General features: G+C 37.8%; 1 protein-coding gene across 1 annotated transcript in view; it reads left to right on the top strand.

Moving 5' to 3' along the window:
- The first annotated feature begins 3,175 nt into the window (after window positions 1-3,175).
- Window positions 3,176-19,763, top strand: part of LOC123668610 (1-phosphatidylinositol 4,5-bisphosphate phosphodiesterase gamma-1) — a 33,383-nt gene continuing 16,795 nt past the window's right edge. The window contains exons 1-9 of the mRNA XM_045602330.1: window positions 3,176-3,533; window positions 3,743-3,881; window positions 4,361-4,523; window positions 5,194-5,394; window positions 5,486-5,601; window positions 5,836-6,763; window positions 6,879-7,060; window positions 8,384-8,561; window positions 8,763-8,828. Of these exons, the coding sequence (XP_045458286.1) occupies window positions 3,176-3,533; window positions 3,743-3,881; window positions 4,361-4,523; window positions 5,194-5,394; window positions 5,486-5,601; window positions 5,836-6,763; window positions 6,879-7,060; window positions 8,384-8,561; window positions 8,763-8,828 (2,331 nt within the window). The remainder of the gene's footprint in view (window positions 3,534-3,742; window positions 3,882-4,360; window positions 4,524-5,193; window positions 5,395-5,485; window positions 5,602-5,835; window positions 6,764-6,878; window positions 7,061-8,383; window positions 8,562-8,762; window positions 8,829-19,763) is intronic.

Genomic DNA, 19,763 nt, shown 5'->3' with positions numbered 1-19,763 from the left:
GAGCAGCCCGACTGGGGTAGTACCTGGACCTTACAGAAGATCACAGCTAAATAATACTGTTTTCAAACAGTGTTGTGTTCCTGTTGGTGAGTAAGGTGACCAGACCTCCTGGGGGGAATTGGGGGTAGGTCAGTAACGCGCTTAGTTGCAGACGTCTCTAAGCTTCTGTAATCGCTTACTATCAGGTGAGACGTACCCTTGTTTGCCGACCTTATGTATATAAAAAAAAAAATATTTACTGCTGGAATTACCTTACCTACTTATAGAATTTGCATTTGTTCATGCCAATTCCCTGGACTAAAAAAATCATTTTGTTAGGAACTTTTAAATTTATATTATAAAAAAATATGTTCGAAATTTAACGGTTAGTAAAGAAAAGGAATCGGTATCAGAATATAGGAAAGAAGCATCTGAATCAGTGTCAGTTAAAAAAATATGGAATGTCTGATAAGCCGAATGCCCATCTAATTTTTTATTTTGTCCATTCGTTTACCGCAATTGGCTAAGGCTATTGACCATATCTATTACAATGGCTAAGTATATTTTTATTAACTTATACCGACATTATATATAGCAGCGTTATCATAGTATAACAACTAAAAAATATTTACAATATTGCTAATAACTTTAAATAAAAATAAATCAAACATTAAATATTTATAAATTTTTATCGTGCGTTTTATAACAAAACAATTTAAGTTAAAGTAAGAGTGTGAAAGAACGATCAATAGGTTTTGAGTATGGCAGCACCCGAGAAAAATCTATGATAATTTACCGTTTCTGTACCGTATAATAATTATCGTAAATGTACGATAATTTCATGCCCTTTGTTCATGCCTATGTACGATGTACAAAGTACCCTAGTGGATACTAGGGTAATGGGTAATGGTCCATTCTACGCTATGCTGTTAGTCTATTCTCAAGTTATTTGCTGTATAAACTTTATCCACAAGTGGTGAATCCGATCTTAATTAAAAAAAGATTTCAATATAATATCACGTAAAAAAAAAAACGGAGTCAAGTGCAAAATTCCTTTTTGTCAGACTTGTTGTCAATGGGGTATGTGCCCTCTCCTTGGCACCTACGCTGACCGCTATTGATTACAAATATTCATATAAATATATTTCAGATTTACGCAGATGCGTCGCGGATGCTGCGTAGTGCAATTCATTTATTGATCGAAACACCTGGTTCAGAGAATTATTTACTGCAGTATATCATCTTCCTATAGGGATCCAGCCCGTTGTCCTTGAACCTGTCACCTTTACATTTAATACGCATGCGTGTCATACACCAATCACAATTCAAGGACTTGCAATTTCCGTTTACTGGAAAATTCTAGACTTCAAAATGTCGGATTCACACTCTCGCAATTAAATTATGACATCAATAAATTGTATTTCCATAATAATTTTAGTTCTGTAATAATTGGTCCGTTTCTTCAGTAATTCACAATTAATTAGTTCGCTATATTTTATACAATATAATTAGAGTTCTGAATTACATAACAAACCTTTTAACTTTTTAACTGAGGTAGGCTACAGCAGGAAATTTCCTGTTCAAAATATGGAGCAGCCCGACTGGGGTAGTACCTGGACCTTACAGAAGATCACAGCTAAATAATACTGTTTTCAAACAGTGTTGTGTTCCTGTTGGTGAGTAAGGTGACCAGACCTCCTGGGGGGAATTGGGGGTAGGTCAGTAACGCGCTTAGTTGCAGACGTCTCTAAGCTTCTGTAATCGCTTACTATCAGGTGAGACGTACCCTTGTTTGCCGACCTTATGTATATAAAAAAAAAAATATTTACTGCTGGAATTACCTTACCTACTTATAGAATTTGCATTTGTTCATGCCAATTCCCTGGACTAAAAAAATCATTTTGTTAGGAACTTTTAAATTTATATTATAAAAAAATATGTTCGAAATTTAACGGTTAGTAAAGAAAAGGAATCGGTATCAGAATATAGGAAAGAAGCATCTGAATCAGTGTCAGTTAAAAAAATATGGAATGTCTGATAAGCCGAATGCCCATCTAATTTTTTATTTTGTCCATTCGTTTACCGCAATTGGCTAAGGCTATTGACCATATCTATTACAATGGCTAAGTATATTTTTATTAACTTATACCGACATTATATATAGCAGCGTTATCATAGTATAACAACTAAAAAATATTTACAATATTGCTAATAACTTTAAATAAAAATAAATCAAACATTAAATATTTATAAATTTTTATCGTGCGTTTTATAACAAAACAATTTAAGTTAAAGTAAGAGTGTGAAAGAACGATCAATAGGTTTTGAGTATGGCAGCACCCGAGAAAAATCTATGATAATTTACCGTTTCTGTACCGTATAATAATTATCGTAAATGTACGATAATTTCATGCCCTTTGTTCATGCCTATGTACGATGTACAAAGTACCCTAGTGGATACTAGGGTACTTTGTACATCGCGCATACGCGGATTGATCAATCTGTCTGTCCTAATTTACGCTGAATTTACGCTATTTTTATTGTTCAACGTAGGCATATTACACTATTTACCAATAAAAATCAATAAACGTACCTAAAAAAATGTCACCCGAAATATGTTATGGATATTTCCATCTCTTTAAATTAATTATCTAAATAAAACTTTTAATATTTCATGTAAGTAGGGCGGCGTAAGAAAAACTTGACGGATACATTATAATTTTAATCCATACTTGCCATATACGATAAATACGGCCCTGGTAGGCTGGTACGACAGCTGCGCGCATGCGCCTGCGGGCTGCCTCGGTTCAGTTTGGGAACACTGACAGTCGATCGCTTACTGCAGTACAGTTTTACTTCCAAAGACGTAAGGACTGGATTTAATTCGAGATGTTACCAGCGTAAAGATTAAATAGTTTCATTGAATCAGTGAAATTATGCCGTGAATAACATTTGTGATTTCGATAAAGATCGATTTATTTTTAAAGACTCGGATTGTTGGAAGTGTTATATCTGGTCGTATTGTACCTATCTCATTTGGTTTCGAAATGTCAAACAAACAAAACACCTCGAGACTCATATGAACATATAATTTGGTCATTCCTCTGAGGGGACTCGCACTGCTCTGACACTGAAACTTTGTCAGTAGCTACTATTCGTATTTTCGACGCGGACTTATTAAATTAAAGGAAGCGCTATGAATTCTGCCGGCTTTAGCGGGGGTTCTGATAGACTTATACATGAGGCAGATCAACTGATTTCGTACATTGAAAGAGGGTCCTCTGTACAAAAATTTTTTCCTCGCAAGCGCCCTGAGCGTCGCACTCTATTGGTGCGTCGCGAAACCCACCAGGTGCTGTGGTTCAGACATGGCGCTCCACAACGGAACGCGTATGAAGGTGCCATCGATATACGAAATATTAAAGAAGTGAGGGCCGGTAAGTCGTCCAAGGACTTCGAGAAGTGGCCTGAAGAGTCGAAGAGGTTGGAGAGCTCAAAATGTTTTGTTGTGTTCTATGGAACAGAGTTCAAATTGCGGTCGGCGTCATTTGCAGGTAAACAGTTCAATCAGTCATGGTCTTGTTATGTTAATAATAGTTTTATGTGACAAATCCTGCTTTAAATCCCATAAAATTTTCATAGCGTCTCGGTGTGGAAACACTTATAAATTTGGCATGGTCAAGGCAATAGTTCCGTCATATTGCTTACATATTGATGTAAATACGGCCGGAGCATTTAAATTTAAACTCTGCTTACATTACAGCCCAAACGGATAAGGAATGTGAAGCTTGGAAACAGGGCTTAAAGTTTCTTATTGAGGAAGCCGTGAACGCTCCATATCCATTGCAGATCGAAAGATGGCTTCGAAAGGAGTTTTACGCCATCGGAAATAATAATGAAAAGTTGGTACTTTTACCTTATGCTCTTAAGAGTTTTATGATGATTTTTTAAGATATTAATGTAATCTCTCATTTGAAAGAAAGTATAATGTTATAAATTTTTATTTGTAATTTCCAAGGTAGTGTACAGTATATAAAGAAAATATTTATAATAATAATAATAATAATGACATTTATTTCGGGACTAGCCCATATAGTGTTAGTAACAATGTTTCTTATAACCTAGTGTTAGTACAATAACAGAGAATAAATATAAAATAGTTTTTATATTTATACATTTTTTTTTTTCAAATCACATGGAGTTTTACCCAATGTCGCAGCATTGGACTCTCCCATCTATCTACAATTAGTCTCAGAATACTATTGTGGCTGCCGTGGAAACGCTTAAGTAATGACACGCACCTCTTGCGCATGATAGCTTTGAAGTCATCTACGCGCCTTTCCGCGCTTTATGTAAATCATAAAATAACTCTTGTGTTCAGGATAACACTAAAGGAAGTTAAGAGCTTCCTGCCTAAGATTAATTGCAAGATATCCACAAGCAAGCTGAGAGATCTCTTCCAAGAAGTGGACACCAATAGAAGGGGAGAGATCGGCTTTGACGATTTCTCCACACTTTATCACAAGCTGATCTTTGACCAAAATGTGAGTTATAAATATATATATATATATAAGCATGTTTTTGTAACATGTATATTTACATGTATATTATATATAGGTTTGTCAGTTGCGAAATTATTTCATTGTGATTTATGGAGGTCTTGATTATGCACCAGATTTTACATTTGAGCTTATGAATTATAAATGTTGCTAGCTTGTTTTTACACTGAAACGGGCAACAAAACATTTACACTGCTGTCTGCAATCATTCATATTTATAAAAATGAATATAAACATTTAACATACACATACATACATAAAGTTATACTTATTAATGCTGTGTGATTTTTCATACTGTTTGTATTATGTTTTGCTGTACAGCGACTATTCTACACTGTATTTGCTTCAACTTTATTTGGATGCAACAATAACATAGTCCATTTTCTTTTAAATGTATAAATCAATAAATTATTTTCGAAATGAAATAAAAATTAATTCAATTCAAATATTTTGAATATCAGCAAATATTATTTAATAATCTAGTAATTATTTTGACTACCATATTTATTCTGGCTAAGCGTAATATGACAAAGAAATATTTATAATTCCAGGCTAAAGCCTAGGAATAACCATATTTGACTAAAGTAAGGTTATTCCTAAGCTATTACTTCTATTTTTTTGTTAGTAAAATACACTTAACGTGATGTATCCACAGAATGTTCATGAGATCTTCGATGCATACAGTGTGTATTGTCCTAATGGTACTTCTGTGTCTCTGCGTGATTTTCAAAAGTTTCTACTACTTGAGCAAAATGATAGGCTCGGGGAAGATGAAGCCCGAGCATCACAATTTATCAGAGATTTTCTCCAAGATCCTCAGAGGGATGTTTCAGAGCCCTACTTCCGGCTAAATGAAGTAAGGATCAATCTCCAGCAGTGTTTGTTTTTTTCTGAATGCCCTTATGATTCATAAATTTTTATATTATTTATCTGTATACTTTTTTCAGTTTATTGAAATGTTATTTTCTAAACAAAACTCAATATGGGACAGCAAAAATGACCACGTGACCCAGGATATGACAAGACCACTATCTCATTACTGGATTTCGTCTTCCCACAACACGTAAGTACATAAGCTTTTTTATACACTGAGATGTGTGATCATACAATTTTGAAATTAAAACATAATGATATATATATGTATAATTTCTATGTATATTAAAAAAAATAGCTTTAACAGTCGGCTCTGATGTATAATACAAGCATTAAGTTGCTTACCATAGGAACAGACGACCATGTGTATGTTTATTATTAATTTATTATCTTCTGTATTAGTTATTATCTTCTTCTGTTTTAGGTATCTTACTGGGGATCAGTTCTCGAGTGAGTCGTCCTTGGAAGCATATGTTCGGTGCCTTCGTCAGGGTTGTCGTTGTATTGAATTGGACTGCTGGGATGGCCCCGATGGAATGCCATTTATTTACCATGGTCACACACTGACAACAAAAATAAAGTTCATGGACGTCCTTCGGACGATCAAGGAACACGCATTTGTGTCGTCCGACTACCCTCTGATACTGTCAATAGAGGACAATTGCTCACTCCCACAACAGCGGCGCATGGCGACTGCCTTTCAGGATGTCTTCGGGGATATGTTAATAGTGCAGCCGATGCAAAAAAATGAAATGACGCTACCGTCGCCTCACGAATTGCGCAGAAAAATTATTCTAAAACATAAAAAGCTTCCTGAGGGTGCCGAGGAGAATTCGTTTGCCGTACGTCAAGAGGAGGGACGTGACTTGGATCTTCGGACCAGTGCGAAAAACGGTATTCTACTGCTAGAGGACCCTGTTGATAGGGATTGGTATCCACACGCCTTTGTTCTGTTGGACAACAAGCTGTACTACACGGAACATTACAGCGCTCAAGCGGCGGATACTGAAAGCGATAATGAGGAAGTAGATAACGTGAGTGAAGTGCCGCAAGATGAACTTCACTTTGGGGAGTCTTGGTTTCATGGTCGCCTGGCTGGGAACCGACAGGAGGCTGAGGAGTTACTACGGGCCCACGCTCATCTCGGCGATGGGACCTTCCTCGTACGAGAGAGTGTCACCTTCGTGGGCGACTACTGCCTCTCCTTCTGGAGGCAAGACAAGGTTAATCACTGTCGGATAAAGTTAAAGCAAGACCGCGGCATCACTAAGTATTACCTTATCGACTCGGTCTGCTTTGATAGTTTGTATAGTCTCATTACGCATTACCGTCAGCATCCATTGAGAAGTCAGGTTAGAAGGTTCATGGTTTTTTTTTTTCTGTCAACCATTTTTTATTTTGGTTTTCTTTTTTTTTCATTTAGCCTCTTAAAGTGACTTAGATATAAAATAACTCTGTTATATGCAGGAATTTCTGATAACACTGAAGAAGCCAGTGCCACAACCAAACAAGCATGAGGGCAAGGTGTGGTGGCAACCGAACTGTTCCCGCTCTCAAGCTGAGGAGCTCCTAAGGAAGACTTCCACGGATGGTGCGTTTCTGGTGCGCCCAAGCGAAAAAGAACCGGGCTCGTACGCAATAACGTTCAGGTTAGAGGTTGTTTTACTTTTGTGTAACATACTACAGTTTTATAAGTATTTCTATTAGGTCTTAAAATGTTGTCGTTAATTTGTTTGAAAGATATTGAGAATTATATATTAAAACATAAGTTTTTTTTCTTCTCCTCAAATCTATATTCCTGTCATAATACATTTCTTTATTTATATATGTATATAAAAGTGTAATACCACTCACTGATTAATCACGAAATCTCAGAAATTATAACACTTACAAACTTGAAATGTGGCAGGTAGTTAGTTACCTTATAGGGTTTAGATAATGATATTTATGTTTGCCGTGAGCTGCCGGCAGAGTAGAATAGCACGACCCCCTTTCTTCCCGTGGGGGTCGTAAAAGGCGACCGAGGGATAAACCTGGCTCAAAATCATCAGGGTCCTGGAAAAGGGAAACTTCACTTGAAACCCGGAATGGGGTCTCTGTCAAGCATTCGTGGCATAGCTCTAAAATGCGAAAGACTTGCAGCCGAACTGGCTCCACACGTATCGACTCGTCGTTCCTGTGGGCCTGGCCAGTAAGGTCGAGAGGGTGGCGTAGAGCTTAGGCAACTCTACGTTTTCCTGAAGAGTGTCCTAGGCGACACAGTGTCTGTGGAGAGGATACTCCTCCCACGTCAGCTCAGCTTCGTGGAAAACAACACGGAGAGCCAGTCATGAAAATAGCTGTGTGATTAACTCATGCTGACACTGTTTAAATCGTCTGCAACAGACGGATCGAGGCCAATGATGATGATGAGGGTTTAGACATCCGCTAAGAACGGATATGACGAAATTCCACCCCTAAACGGGGGTTGGACGTTAGTATGAGTCGTATGTTTTTTAAAGTAAGAGAATTGAAATTTAAAATGTATGCTCTATAGATGGTATGGAGTTGTACTAATAATGTATCTGTAGAAATCAACCCCTTTTTGAGGGTTAAAACAGGGGATGGTAGTTTGTATGAAAGTCCGATTTTATTGAAGTTATCAAGTAATTATGGTAGAAAGATTTTACTACTTACCATTATAAGTAAAATTAGCCTTAAGAAAAACTAAAAATGTTGTTTCAAGAGAGTTTTTGAAAAAATAATAACTGTCCACTTCATTGCTTCTAAAACTTTGTCTAAATATTGATTGTATCTATCTTTCTTATATTTTTTCCTTTCATTAATGAAAAATTATCTGCAAAAAACTAACTCTTAACTAAATCATATTTATTTTTTATTATCATTATTAAAATTATAATTTGTATAATGAGTTTGTTGTATGTTATATAATATTACTATTTGATTAAAGTTAATTTTGATTGTTATAATAGGACTGGGAAAGAGATAAAGCACTGCCGCATCAAGCAGGAAGGCAGGTTGTACACAATCGGCACTGTCAAGTTTGAGAGCCTGGTCGACCTGGTCTCCTACTATGAAAAACATGCTTTATACAAGAAAATGAAACTCCGGTATCCGATCAGCGATGACATCATCAGGAGGATCATGATGGTGAGATTGCGTATCTGAGAGCTACCTTCATGCTATGACATATTTGAAATTGCATTATGACTATTTTATGAAGCGAATTCCTTTTATTTAGCGAAAGTCTTATATTGTTATTTTTCAAATATATTTTGAGAACCTTGTTCGAAAAACTTTATCTTTCAATATTATATGTATATCTGTGGTAATAAAATTGGTAAACCATAGGAACCGGATGATAGTTCAGTGTACGGCTCGCCCGGCTACATGGACCCCACATCTTTTGCATCCAAGGTAAATATTTTAATACAAAAATTAGAATTAGTTGTTAAAACTGTTTTTTTTTTATGTCACTAGGTCGGCAAACAAGCGTACGGCTCACCTGATGGTAAGCGATTACCGTAGCTTATAGACGCCTGCAACACCAGAAGCATCGCAAGCGCGTTGCCGAGCCAATCCCCAATCCCTCCAGGAGCTCTGGTCACCTTACTCACCAACAGGAACACAATACTGCTTGAAAACAGTATTATTTAGCTGTGGTCTTCTGTAAGGTCGAGGTACTACCCCAGTCGGGCTGCTCCATATTTTGAGCAGGAAATTCCTGCTGTGCCCTACCTCAGTTAAAATAGATCGTCCAAATAAGTCCTCAAAGGAAATGATTGAAAATCGGGCTGCAGTAGAATTATTCGTTTGTGTTATGAGGTAAAATATTCTGAGGAAAACAGTATGTATGGGAGAAGATGTTTTGGACTTACAGACCTTTTTTTTTTTTTTTTTTATATCACTAGTTCGGCAAACAAGCGTACGGCTCACCTGATGGTAAAACATTACCGTAGCTTATAGACGCCTACAACACCAGAAGCATCGAAAGCGCGTTACCGACCTAATCCCCAATCCCCCCCCACCCCCCAGGAGCTCTGGTCACCTTACTCATCAACAGGAACACAATACTGCTTGAAAACAGTATTATTTAGCTGTGGTCTTCTGTAAGGTCGAGGTAGTACCCCAGTCGGGCTGCTCCATATTTTGAGCAGGAAATTCCTGCTGTGCCCTACTCTCACCTAATTTGTTAATGACTTGTACTGACTGGTATTAGGTTGCAATGTTAAATTTCTTTCGCCCACCTTTCAAGAAACGTACGTGAATGAATTTATCAAATTAATACGTTGACAACGTCGCGGTTTTGTTCCCCGCTCTAGGCTATATTATATTTACAAATATTTGTAACTGGTGTGGTTTTTTGGCTTGTCGGTGTCACCGCTGTGCTTTGAAATGAATTTTAGTGGTAGTCATAGTATGTATAACGAAAATCTATGAACAATTTCTATTCACGTTAGGGATTTTCTCAGCCAACACGCTATGTATAATTGTGTTTGCAGGCAAACGAAGAAAAACCGTCTTCAATTATATCGACAAGTAATACAACGTAGGTAGACAAAAAAATTATCGAGTAAATACGCATTATCAAGATTACTCCAAAAGTTGTAATCAGATCTCGATGAAATTTAAATGTGACCACATGATAAACATCGGCTTTCGATTAAATTAAAAATTATCAAAATCGGTACACCCAGTAAAAAGCTATGCGGCTTTTCGAGAGTTTCCCTCCATTTCTCTGGAATCCCATCATCAGATCCTGGTTTCCTTATCATGTTACCAAACTAGGGATATTTCCTTTCCAACGAAACAAGAATTATCAAAATCGATTCATGAACGACGGAGTTATCCCCGAACATACATAATATATATATATATATATTACGGTCGAGTTGAGTAACCTCCTTCTTTCTTTGAAGTTGGTTAAAAATCATTCTATATGAAGGAGACGTTCGCCCATCAGTGGGACGCTAACGGCTCTGTAAGATTCGCTTACATAATCATGTTAAAGCAAAATTTATCAAAATGCTTAGTAAAAATAGAAATACGCGTATTTTTCTTTATACCTTTTGTACTTATAAATTTAGCCTGGTTACCGGTACCTGTAGCCTGCCACGTTACCTAAGTATTGATTTCCTTTAAAATACGCGCCGCGGGACGGCGGGGGGGGGGAGTTATTTCCAGCGGGTTCCAGAAACTTTATCTCATAAATTGTTATAAAATTTACAACGTATTTATTTATTTGACAAAACTTGAGAATTTGAAAATTTATGATTAACCAGCATATCGACAGATGAATGCTACGTGAATTAAATAAATATATATTACTAATATAAATGAAAGAAGTGGTCTCTGCCTACCCCTACGGGAAAGAGGCGTGATTATATGTATGTATGTATGTATAAATATATAACAAAGTCGCATTGGTTACACTATTTATAACTCAAGAACGGCTGGAACAATTTTTATGATATTAGATTTTGTATTTCTCTTAGTCCGAATAAGGATGATAAGTATTAAGAACATTGGAAAATTGATGAAAAAATAAAATAACAGTATAACAATTTTCCTATATAAAATGTTGACGGGTTTCGTAACTGTCAAACATTTATTGTTGATTCCGTCGATATGGTAAACTTTCCCCTTGAATTAAAGAGCGTATTTGAAGAAAGGTTTCGAGTCGACAAGATGTATCCGAAATATTCGGATAGTGGCGTTTTTTAGATTTTTAAAATGTAGAATCATGTCAGTAATGAAAAAGGATAGCTTACTAGATATATATATGCTAGCTATGCCCGCGGCTTCGCCCGCGTTGAAATCAATGTGACACAAAGTTTTCCCGGCAAACTTCCAGTGAAACTCTCATCATAATCGACTTAGCCGTTCCATAAGCCTTCCTCTTGAAGCCCTCTCTCCATTGATGAAACCGCATGAAAATCCGTTCCGTAGATTTTGAGGGAATCGATCACATACACTTTTGGGGACTTTGTTTTATAATACACTAACTGTTGCTCGCGACTACGTGCGCGTGAAGCGCGCGTCGCGTTTAACAAAATGGTTCGTTGAATTCGTCAGAATTTTGGTATGAAATAATGTATTAATAATATAGTATTGTAGTGTAAATATGTTTAAATATACTGCATGCAATTTAGGTTTTAATATGGTTCTACGTAACTATATGCCACGGAATAGCGTAACGCACGCTCCTCCGTGACTCCGTGACGACAGGGGTAAATAAAAAGTATTCTAGTAACGTAAAGGTTAGATATTGTAAAAAATATATTTTTTCGTACTACTTATAAGTGATCAATATAAATATTTCTTGAACACATAGGGTTGCAACGTGGTTATTTTGCTTTAAACCGACCCTGCTGTATATGTTTCATACAAACTATCAAACCCAATTAAACCCTCTTAACGGTGGAATATCGCAAAATCCGTTCTTAGCGGACGTCTTGTTACAAGCCTCGACGTAGTTATGTTTAAAAAAAAAAGGATTTAGAAATTAAAAGTAGAATTATTGATTAAGACAGCCGCCGGGAATGGGTGTTGGATCGAGACTGATTGACTGATGACTGGGATTGTCGGTTGTGAGCTAGGGATGTCAGAGTCAGCGGAAAAGGTACGAGTGGATGCGTGGTGAGCGGAAAAGGGTACAAATAATATTTATAACAGTCTACTAATTATAATCTACCTCCCTGCCAAATTTCATCTTTGTCCATCCTGGATGAATGGACCATCCAGCAATTTTTGAGTTCTCGTGATGAGTGAGTCAGTGATCTTTCTCTTTTATAAATATAGATTAGGATGCATTATTTGGACACCTTTTCATCATCTATAGAGCATACATTTTAAATTTCAAGTCTCTTACTTTAAAAACATAGGACTTTCATACAAACTTCCAGCCCCCGTTTCATCCCCTTAGAGGTCGAGTTTCGTCGCTTTTATATATATTAGCTGACCCCGCAAACGTTGTTCTGCCATATATGTTATTAACCCTCTTAATCCCTTGCCCTTATAACTTAGGAGTATGAAAAATAAATGTTGGCCGATTCTCAGACCTACCCGATATGCACACATAATGAAAATCGGTCCAGCCGTTTCGGATGAGTATGGTAACTAACATTGTGAACGATGATGAATGAACAAGAATTTTATTTATATAGTAATAGTAATTGTCAAGTATATATGCGTGCGTTCTTAGCTACTTTAATATACAACAGATGACTGATGAACTAATGACATCATAAAAAAAAAGAAGTTAAATCGATTGATCCCACTGAATCATACCAGTTTATGCTGTCCATCCATTCTCAGTCAGTATATTATATAAATATTTACGTCGCGAAAGTATAAAGGACATGTTTTATATATCTTATGAATATGAATATCATAAGATATAAGATCACAGTATGAGATAAGATGAGTGATATTAAAAGAAGATTGAATGCAGGAAACAGGGTGAATGAAGCTTTACACTCCTTTATGAGCAGTCGGAAAGTGTCTGACAAGGCTCGTTTGGCTGTGCATGGGGGGGGGGTTGGTTGGTTCCGACACTCATGTACGGAAGTGAATGTTGGGTATGGCAGAAGAAACATGAAAGCAGAATAAATGCAGTTGAGATGAGAGCGTTAAGAAGTATGATAGGAGTTAAACTGAGTGACAGGATAAGAAAACGTAGTGGTCTGAAAGAAGATGTAGTGACAAAATTAATATTACTTTTGGTTTTTAATTGTGATTGCGATTTTTATCTTTATCATATTTTGGGTTTTATTTTGCATTATATTTTGCATTTGATTATGTTTTTTACTTTAATTTTTATTTTGATAACGAATTTGATTTTAATTGATATAATGATTTTGAATTGTGTCTTTATTGTGAACATGGTTTTAATTGTGATTTTAAATGTTTTTTTACATATTAATTTGATTGTTATTTCTAATTTAAATTTCATTTTATTAATTTTGAATGTATTGATTATTGTTCGATGTTTATTATTTTTTATTGTTTTATTATTGACTATTTTTTACTTTTTAAATAATTATGTTATTATGAATGGGCACATTATAATAATCTTTACTAGTTTTAGCTCATTAGGTATCGGTGAATTTTATGTTATGGTTAGACTTTGGTATTTCAGGCTTATTAAGGATAATCTGAGAATATTTTATGTAATTGTTATCGTTGCTTTCCATCATGATTAATTCGCTCAATGTATATTACCAGAATGTTCGCGGACTTAGAACTAAAACGAACGCCGTGTTTAGAAATTTGTTGCAACAGGATAATGATATAGTTTGTTTTACTGAGACCTGGTTGCATAAGGGTATTTTTGATACTGAAATATTCGATTCCCGTTACACCGTATACAGAAGTGACAGGTGCTATGATTTGCGAGGTGATAGTATGGGTGGAGGAGTTTTAATTGCTGTTAACTCCAACCTCTCTGTTTATTCTTCCTCGCAAATTATGTTAACTAATAAGGCGGCTGAAGTTTTAAAAGTTTCAATAAGGACTACTTCTTCTCCCGTTTTAAGACTCCTACATGTATTTTGTTGTTATTTTCCACATTGCAGGTCTCAGTACGAAGTCCAATGTGAATTATACGAAATCATTTCACAGGAGTGTCTCTGTCGGGTTGACGATATATTTTTGTTGGTGGGTGATTTTAATATCTCTGAAGCGACATGGTCAGAAGAATATGGACATATGAAAATTTGTAATTATGGCTCTGGAAGTGATTTGGTAAACTGCTTGTACAATTTTCTTCAATTTAATGATTTGAAACAATTTAATTCAATTTCAAATAAAAATGGTCGGGTTCTAGATCTTGTTATTGGTAATTGTGACTGTACGGTCGATAAATGTATTGTTCCCCTGACGATCGAGGATGCGCACCATCCAGCTTTGCAGGTTAAGTTAGCGATACCTACGCAAAAACGAGGTAAAACAGTCTCACGTTCAATACGTTTATTCCGTCAAGCTAACTATGTTGATATTTACGGTGCTCTGGGAAGTGTTGATTGGTATGACATTCTTAATGATCATGACATATCCCGGGCAGTTGATGTTTTCTATCAGACCGTGGATTCAATTATCTCTGATATGGTTCCCACTAAGATTGTAAAGCCTGTTGGAAACTATCCGTCTTGGTATACCCCAGCCTTAAAAAAAATTATAGCAGAAAAGTTAAAATACCATAAAAAATGGAAGATTTATAATAGGATATCTGATTACCACACATTTGTCCTTTTACGAGAACGACAAAAATTAGTACAAGTACAGTGCTATGATGATTATATTCATATGACGGAGGTCAGGATACGCAACAACAGTAAACTCTTTTGGTCTTTTGTTAAGAGTAAAAGAACATCCTCTGGCCTTCCTGACAGTCTATTTTGGTTAGACAAAACTGCTAGTGACGATGAGGAGGTATGTTCATTGTTTAATGACTATTTTAAATCAGTTTACAGCGACGGATCCATAAATGTAACATTTAAGAAACAAATTCATAGCTGTGGTGGTTTGGATATCGGTCATATAGATTTGTCAGTATCTACTGTTAAAAATTATTTGAAATCACTGAATGTCAATAAGGGATATGGTCCCGATTATATACCACCTATATTTTTAAAGAATTGTTATAACTCATTAGCCTACCCTATTTTTCTCCTTTTTAATAAGTCATTAAAGTCTGGCTCTGTGCCTATTGCTTGGAAGCGCTCGTTCGTGGTACCAGTATTCAAATCAGGCGATAAACATAACGTTCAGAACTATAGGCCGATATCTAATATCACAGTCTTGTCAGAACTACGGAAGATAGCGGAAGTGTTTTTGTTACTAATTCAATTATTAACCTTTATTTTCATTTTATCAACCCCTTTGTTTTTTCGAGGTCGAAATAATTTACTTATCTATGAATCTACATAGTTGAGTGTGTGTACTTTCACCAGTTAAGTGCTTAATCATCGTTTGGTGTTGGTGTTTTACATTGTTTTTACATCGTTAATGTGCTGATTTCTTGATGAATATTGTGTGATACCTTCATAATCATAATTATAAACTTCAATTACATAGAACATTATAAGGAACAAGTTTTTCGCTGATCGATAATGTAATATCCTTAACTATTTTAAGGATAACCGGGATAAGTAAAACGACAATGCTACGCAGCTGGTTATTTATTAACAACTGACTTTTGTCGGTAGGAAAAACTTACAAATGAATAAGCAACGAACTACCTACATATCACATTCCTCCACCATATTTCAAAAAGTACACAAGAGAACATTTACTTATTTAGATAGTAAATACATTATTGTTATTCAGGGAAACACCCTTACAACAAGTAAATAAGCGTTCCAAAATTTATAATAAGTAACTGAATTACTATTTTAAGCATCTAAAATAATAAACAGTTCAAATAAGCGTTCCTAAATTTATAATAAGTAACTGAATTACTATTTTAAGCATATAAAATAATAAACAGTTCAAATAAGCGTTCCTAAATTTATAATAAGTAACTGAATTACTTGAGTATTTCATCTATTATATCTATTTCCCTCCACCATATTTTAATAACCTAGTCGTTAGCAGTAAAGTTGCCTAGACGGCTAATTTACAAGTACTTAGACTTTAATTTACCTACTCCAATAACGTGGTACTAAAATCTATCCTAAGAAACAATGACATGTAAAAGAAATAAATTTTTACTCTTAAAACAAATAATATTTTACTCTAGGTCTTAATAAAACAACCTTTTCGGTGGATTAACCGGGCGTCCAGACCGAGTTCGTTTCGGAGATTTTTCATCATTTTCTACAAGCGGCGAAGGGGCCGCAGGCTTAGCACCACCATTGCTGGGAGGCGTTTCAAACGTGTCATCGTCATCAACATCGTGCGGGAAGGCCGACGACGATGACGTGCTACGCGCAGCTGAAGGTGGCGTGCGGCGGGGCTGAGGGAGTGCGCCGTCCGCGCGCGCGTTCGGTGCCGCAGGGCGCGAGCGCGGGCGCGGGGAGGACGCGTCCGCACCGCCGCCGCCGCCACCGTTGGCACCGGCCGTGGGCTGCGATCGCGACTCGTCATACGTCCACGTTGGCTCAACATTATGACCATCGTATGAGTTAGCGTTCAGTAACTGATTTACGTGACGCCTCCAAACAATGTCGGTCCCGAGCACGCTTACATCATAAAGAACCTTACCGACGCGACTATCTACTTTTCCAAGTATCCATGTCGGCTTTTTGGGGTTAGACCTATAATCTTTGACCCAAACTTGATCGTTTACTTTAAAGGTCCTGTCTCTGCCACCAAAATTAATTTTTTGTCTAGCTTGGTTCAAACGGACGCGGTCTGGCACCTCTAACAGTCTTTTGTCAGCAGAAGGCGATTGCACAGGCACATTAAGTAAATCTAATTTACAACGAATGTTCCTACCGAACATAAGAGTGGCAGGGGACACGCCGGTAGTACAATGAGGCGTGATGCGGTAGTGGAACAGGTACTCATCTAATTTTTCCTTCAAGTCCTTCAGCGGACCATCTTTTCTGGCGTTAGTAATAAAACGTTTACAAATCTTGACGGCATTCTCGGCGAGTCCATTACTCTGTGGTGAGTAAGTGGGCGACAAGATGTGGGTTATTCCTGAATTTACGCAATAAGTACTAAAGTCTGTAGAAACAAATGCTTTTGCATTATCTGTCACAATCGACTTCGGCAAACCGAAGTGAGAGAAGATTTTTTGCAGTTTGTTTATCAACATTTGCGTAGTTAATGATGGCATCTCGACACATTCTAACCACTTACTATGCGCGTCAATTAAAACCATATAAATTTTCCCATGAAAAGGACCAAGAAAATCCAAATGTATTCTTTCAAAAACCGACCTGGGCCATTCCCAAGACTCCATATTAGCCCTAGCCGGAGCCGTTCGCATTGAAATACACCTGTCACAGTCAGCCGCAACCTTCTCAATATCGCGATCGATACCCGGGTACCAACAACGCTCCCTTGCCAACAACTTCATTTTGACAATACCTAGGTGAGCCGCGTGTAACTCCTGTAGCACCGCGGGTCTATAAACGGTAGGTATTACGATACGGTGCCCTCTTAACAAGCTCCCATTATCGACATGCAATTCGTGTCGACACCGATGGTACGGTAGCAGTTCATCATCCCGTACCTTCCTTGGCCATCCATTGGCCACGTACCGGCTAACCTCTGATAGAAGTTTATCGTTAGCCAGTGCCGCCCTTAGTTCGGCGAGCGAGGCGGGCAGCGGCGCGCCGGCCGCCGCTAGCGCGTTCACATAGCTGCCCGCGTCGGCCTCCTCCTTCGGCGGTGACGCGTCAACCGGGTGCCGGCTCAGGTAGTCCGCCACATTCTTTTCGCTGCTAACGTATTCTATTTTATAGTTGTAAGCGCCTAAAAACAATGCGTAGCGCTGTAGTCTAGCCTCTGTCATCTGAGGCACGCCCTTGTCTGGCGAGAATATCGACAGCAGGGGCTTATGATCTGTCCTCAGTATGAAGGGACGTTCCCGGCCGTAAAGGTATTGATGATATTTTTTTATACCATAAACGATAGCCGTGGCCTCCTTCATTATCTGGCTATAGGCGCGTTCGCTCTTGCTGAGGGCTCGAGAAGCGTAGCAAAGCGGACGCTCGGCTCCGTTCGGGTAACGTATGGCTAGCACAGCACCCAGCCCGGCAGGTCCAGCATCCACTGTCAGAACCAGCTCCTTTTGAGGGTCCCAATGTGCCAACACGCGGCGCGAAGACAACTCCTTCTTGACAGCATCAAACGATTTTTGATGCTCCTCGGCCCAGTTCCAAGGTACGTCTTTCCTTAACAGACCGTGCAAGGGTTCCAAGATAGTCGCCGCTTGCGGTATAAAACTTCGGTAAAAGTTTACAAGTCCCAGAAAAGATTTCAACTGTTTTGAATTTTCTGGTACTTTCGCCTCGACGATTGCCTTGACTTTTTCCGGACACTTATGAACTCCGTCGCGATCTATCACGTACCCCAAGTACTCGACTTTATCTTGGAAAAACGAGCACTTAGAGCGCTGTAGCATGAGTCCCGCGTCGCTGAGTCTGCTCATGACTGCGTCCACGCGCTCCCAATGAGCTTCCCGTGTTGGGGCGCTTATCAACACGTCATCAAGGAAACATTGGACGCCTTCAATGCCGTGCAGTAGCTGCACCATGGCGCGTTGGAACAGAGCCGGCGCGTTGGCCAAACCGAATACGAGTCGTGTGTAAACAAACAATCCTTTGTGCGTATTTATGCACGTATACTCCTGGGACTGGTCATCCAAAAGAAATTGATTATATGAATTTGAGAGATCAATTTTACTGAAATACCGGCAGTTATGCAATGACGCGTACAGTTCATTGATCTTAGGCAACGGATACGAATCAATTTTTAAGTCCTTGTTTATCGATACTGAGTAATCGCCACAAATACGCACTCCATTGTTTTTCTTCAAAACTGCGACTATCGGAGACGCGTACTTGGAGTAAGAAACCGGTTTCAATATACCTACGCGCACCATCCTATCTAGCTCTGCGCCTACCTTATCCTTAAGGGCGAATGGCACCGGTCGGGCTTTGAAAAATCGTGGGATTAATAAGATAAGCAACGAACTACCTACATATCACAGATAACAATACAACGCTGGCGCAGCGGCTTGTATGACAGAATAAAAGAATTATTCAATCGATATAACCTGAGTTCCAATCCAAGTCTAACACCGAGACAATTTTTGTATGTTCAATTAAATCTTTGATTTATTTGAAGTTTATTTGAAGTTATTGTAATTTTTAAAATGAAATACGCTTGTTGCCAGTCAACGGCAGGGGACGCCACTGGTCGTATCAATTGTAATCAGTGTAAGGATACATATCATATTAAATGTTTATTTCCTTCTGATAGAAACAAACAATTGTCACCGGAGTATATGAGGGAATGGGCATGTCCTGTATGTGTGTCTGCTCGCGATCGTCGCCTTAATTCAGATAATACCCCAGTACGTGGCTCAACCTCCGCGAGATCTCCCAGTGAGAACATAAACACAAAAAGAGGGGGTTCGACTGTGTTGAATCGGTCACCTGAGATTGTGACGAGCGATTTTGATATATCCACTCAATTTGAGGGTATTAAGGAATTTATAGCCAGTGAAATGGCAAAATGGAAAGTAGATTTAGAAGCGTCGATAAGCAATATGGTGTCAACACTTCTTCAACCTATTAAGGACGATATTACAAGTTTGAGGGAATCTGTGTCGTTTATCAATTCGAAGTATGATGAGATTAATAATAAAGTCATTGGATTAGAAAAAGAACTAAA

This window comes from Melitaea cinxia, chromosome Z (assembly GCF_905220565.1).
Source record: "Melitaea cinxia chromosome Z, ilMelCinx1.1, whole genome shotgun sequence".
NCBI classification, from domain to species: Eukaryota; Metazoa; Arthropoda; class Insecta; order Lepidoptera; family Nymphalidae; genus Melitaea; species Melitaea cinxia.
Note: the sequence above shows the minus strand (reverse complement) of the source record. Positions and strands in the feature narration are given on the sequence as shown.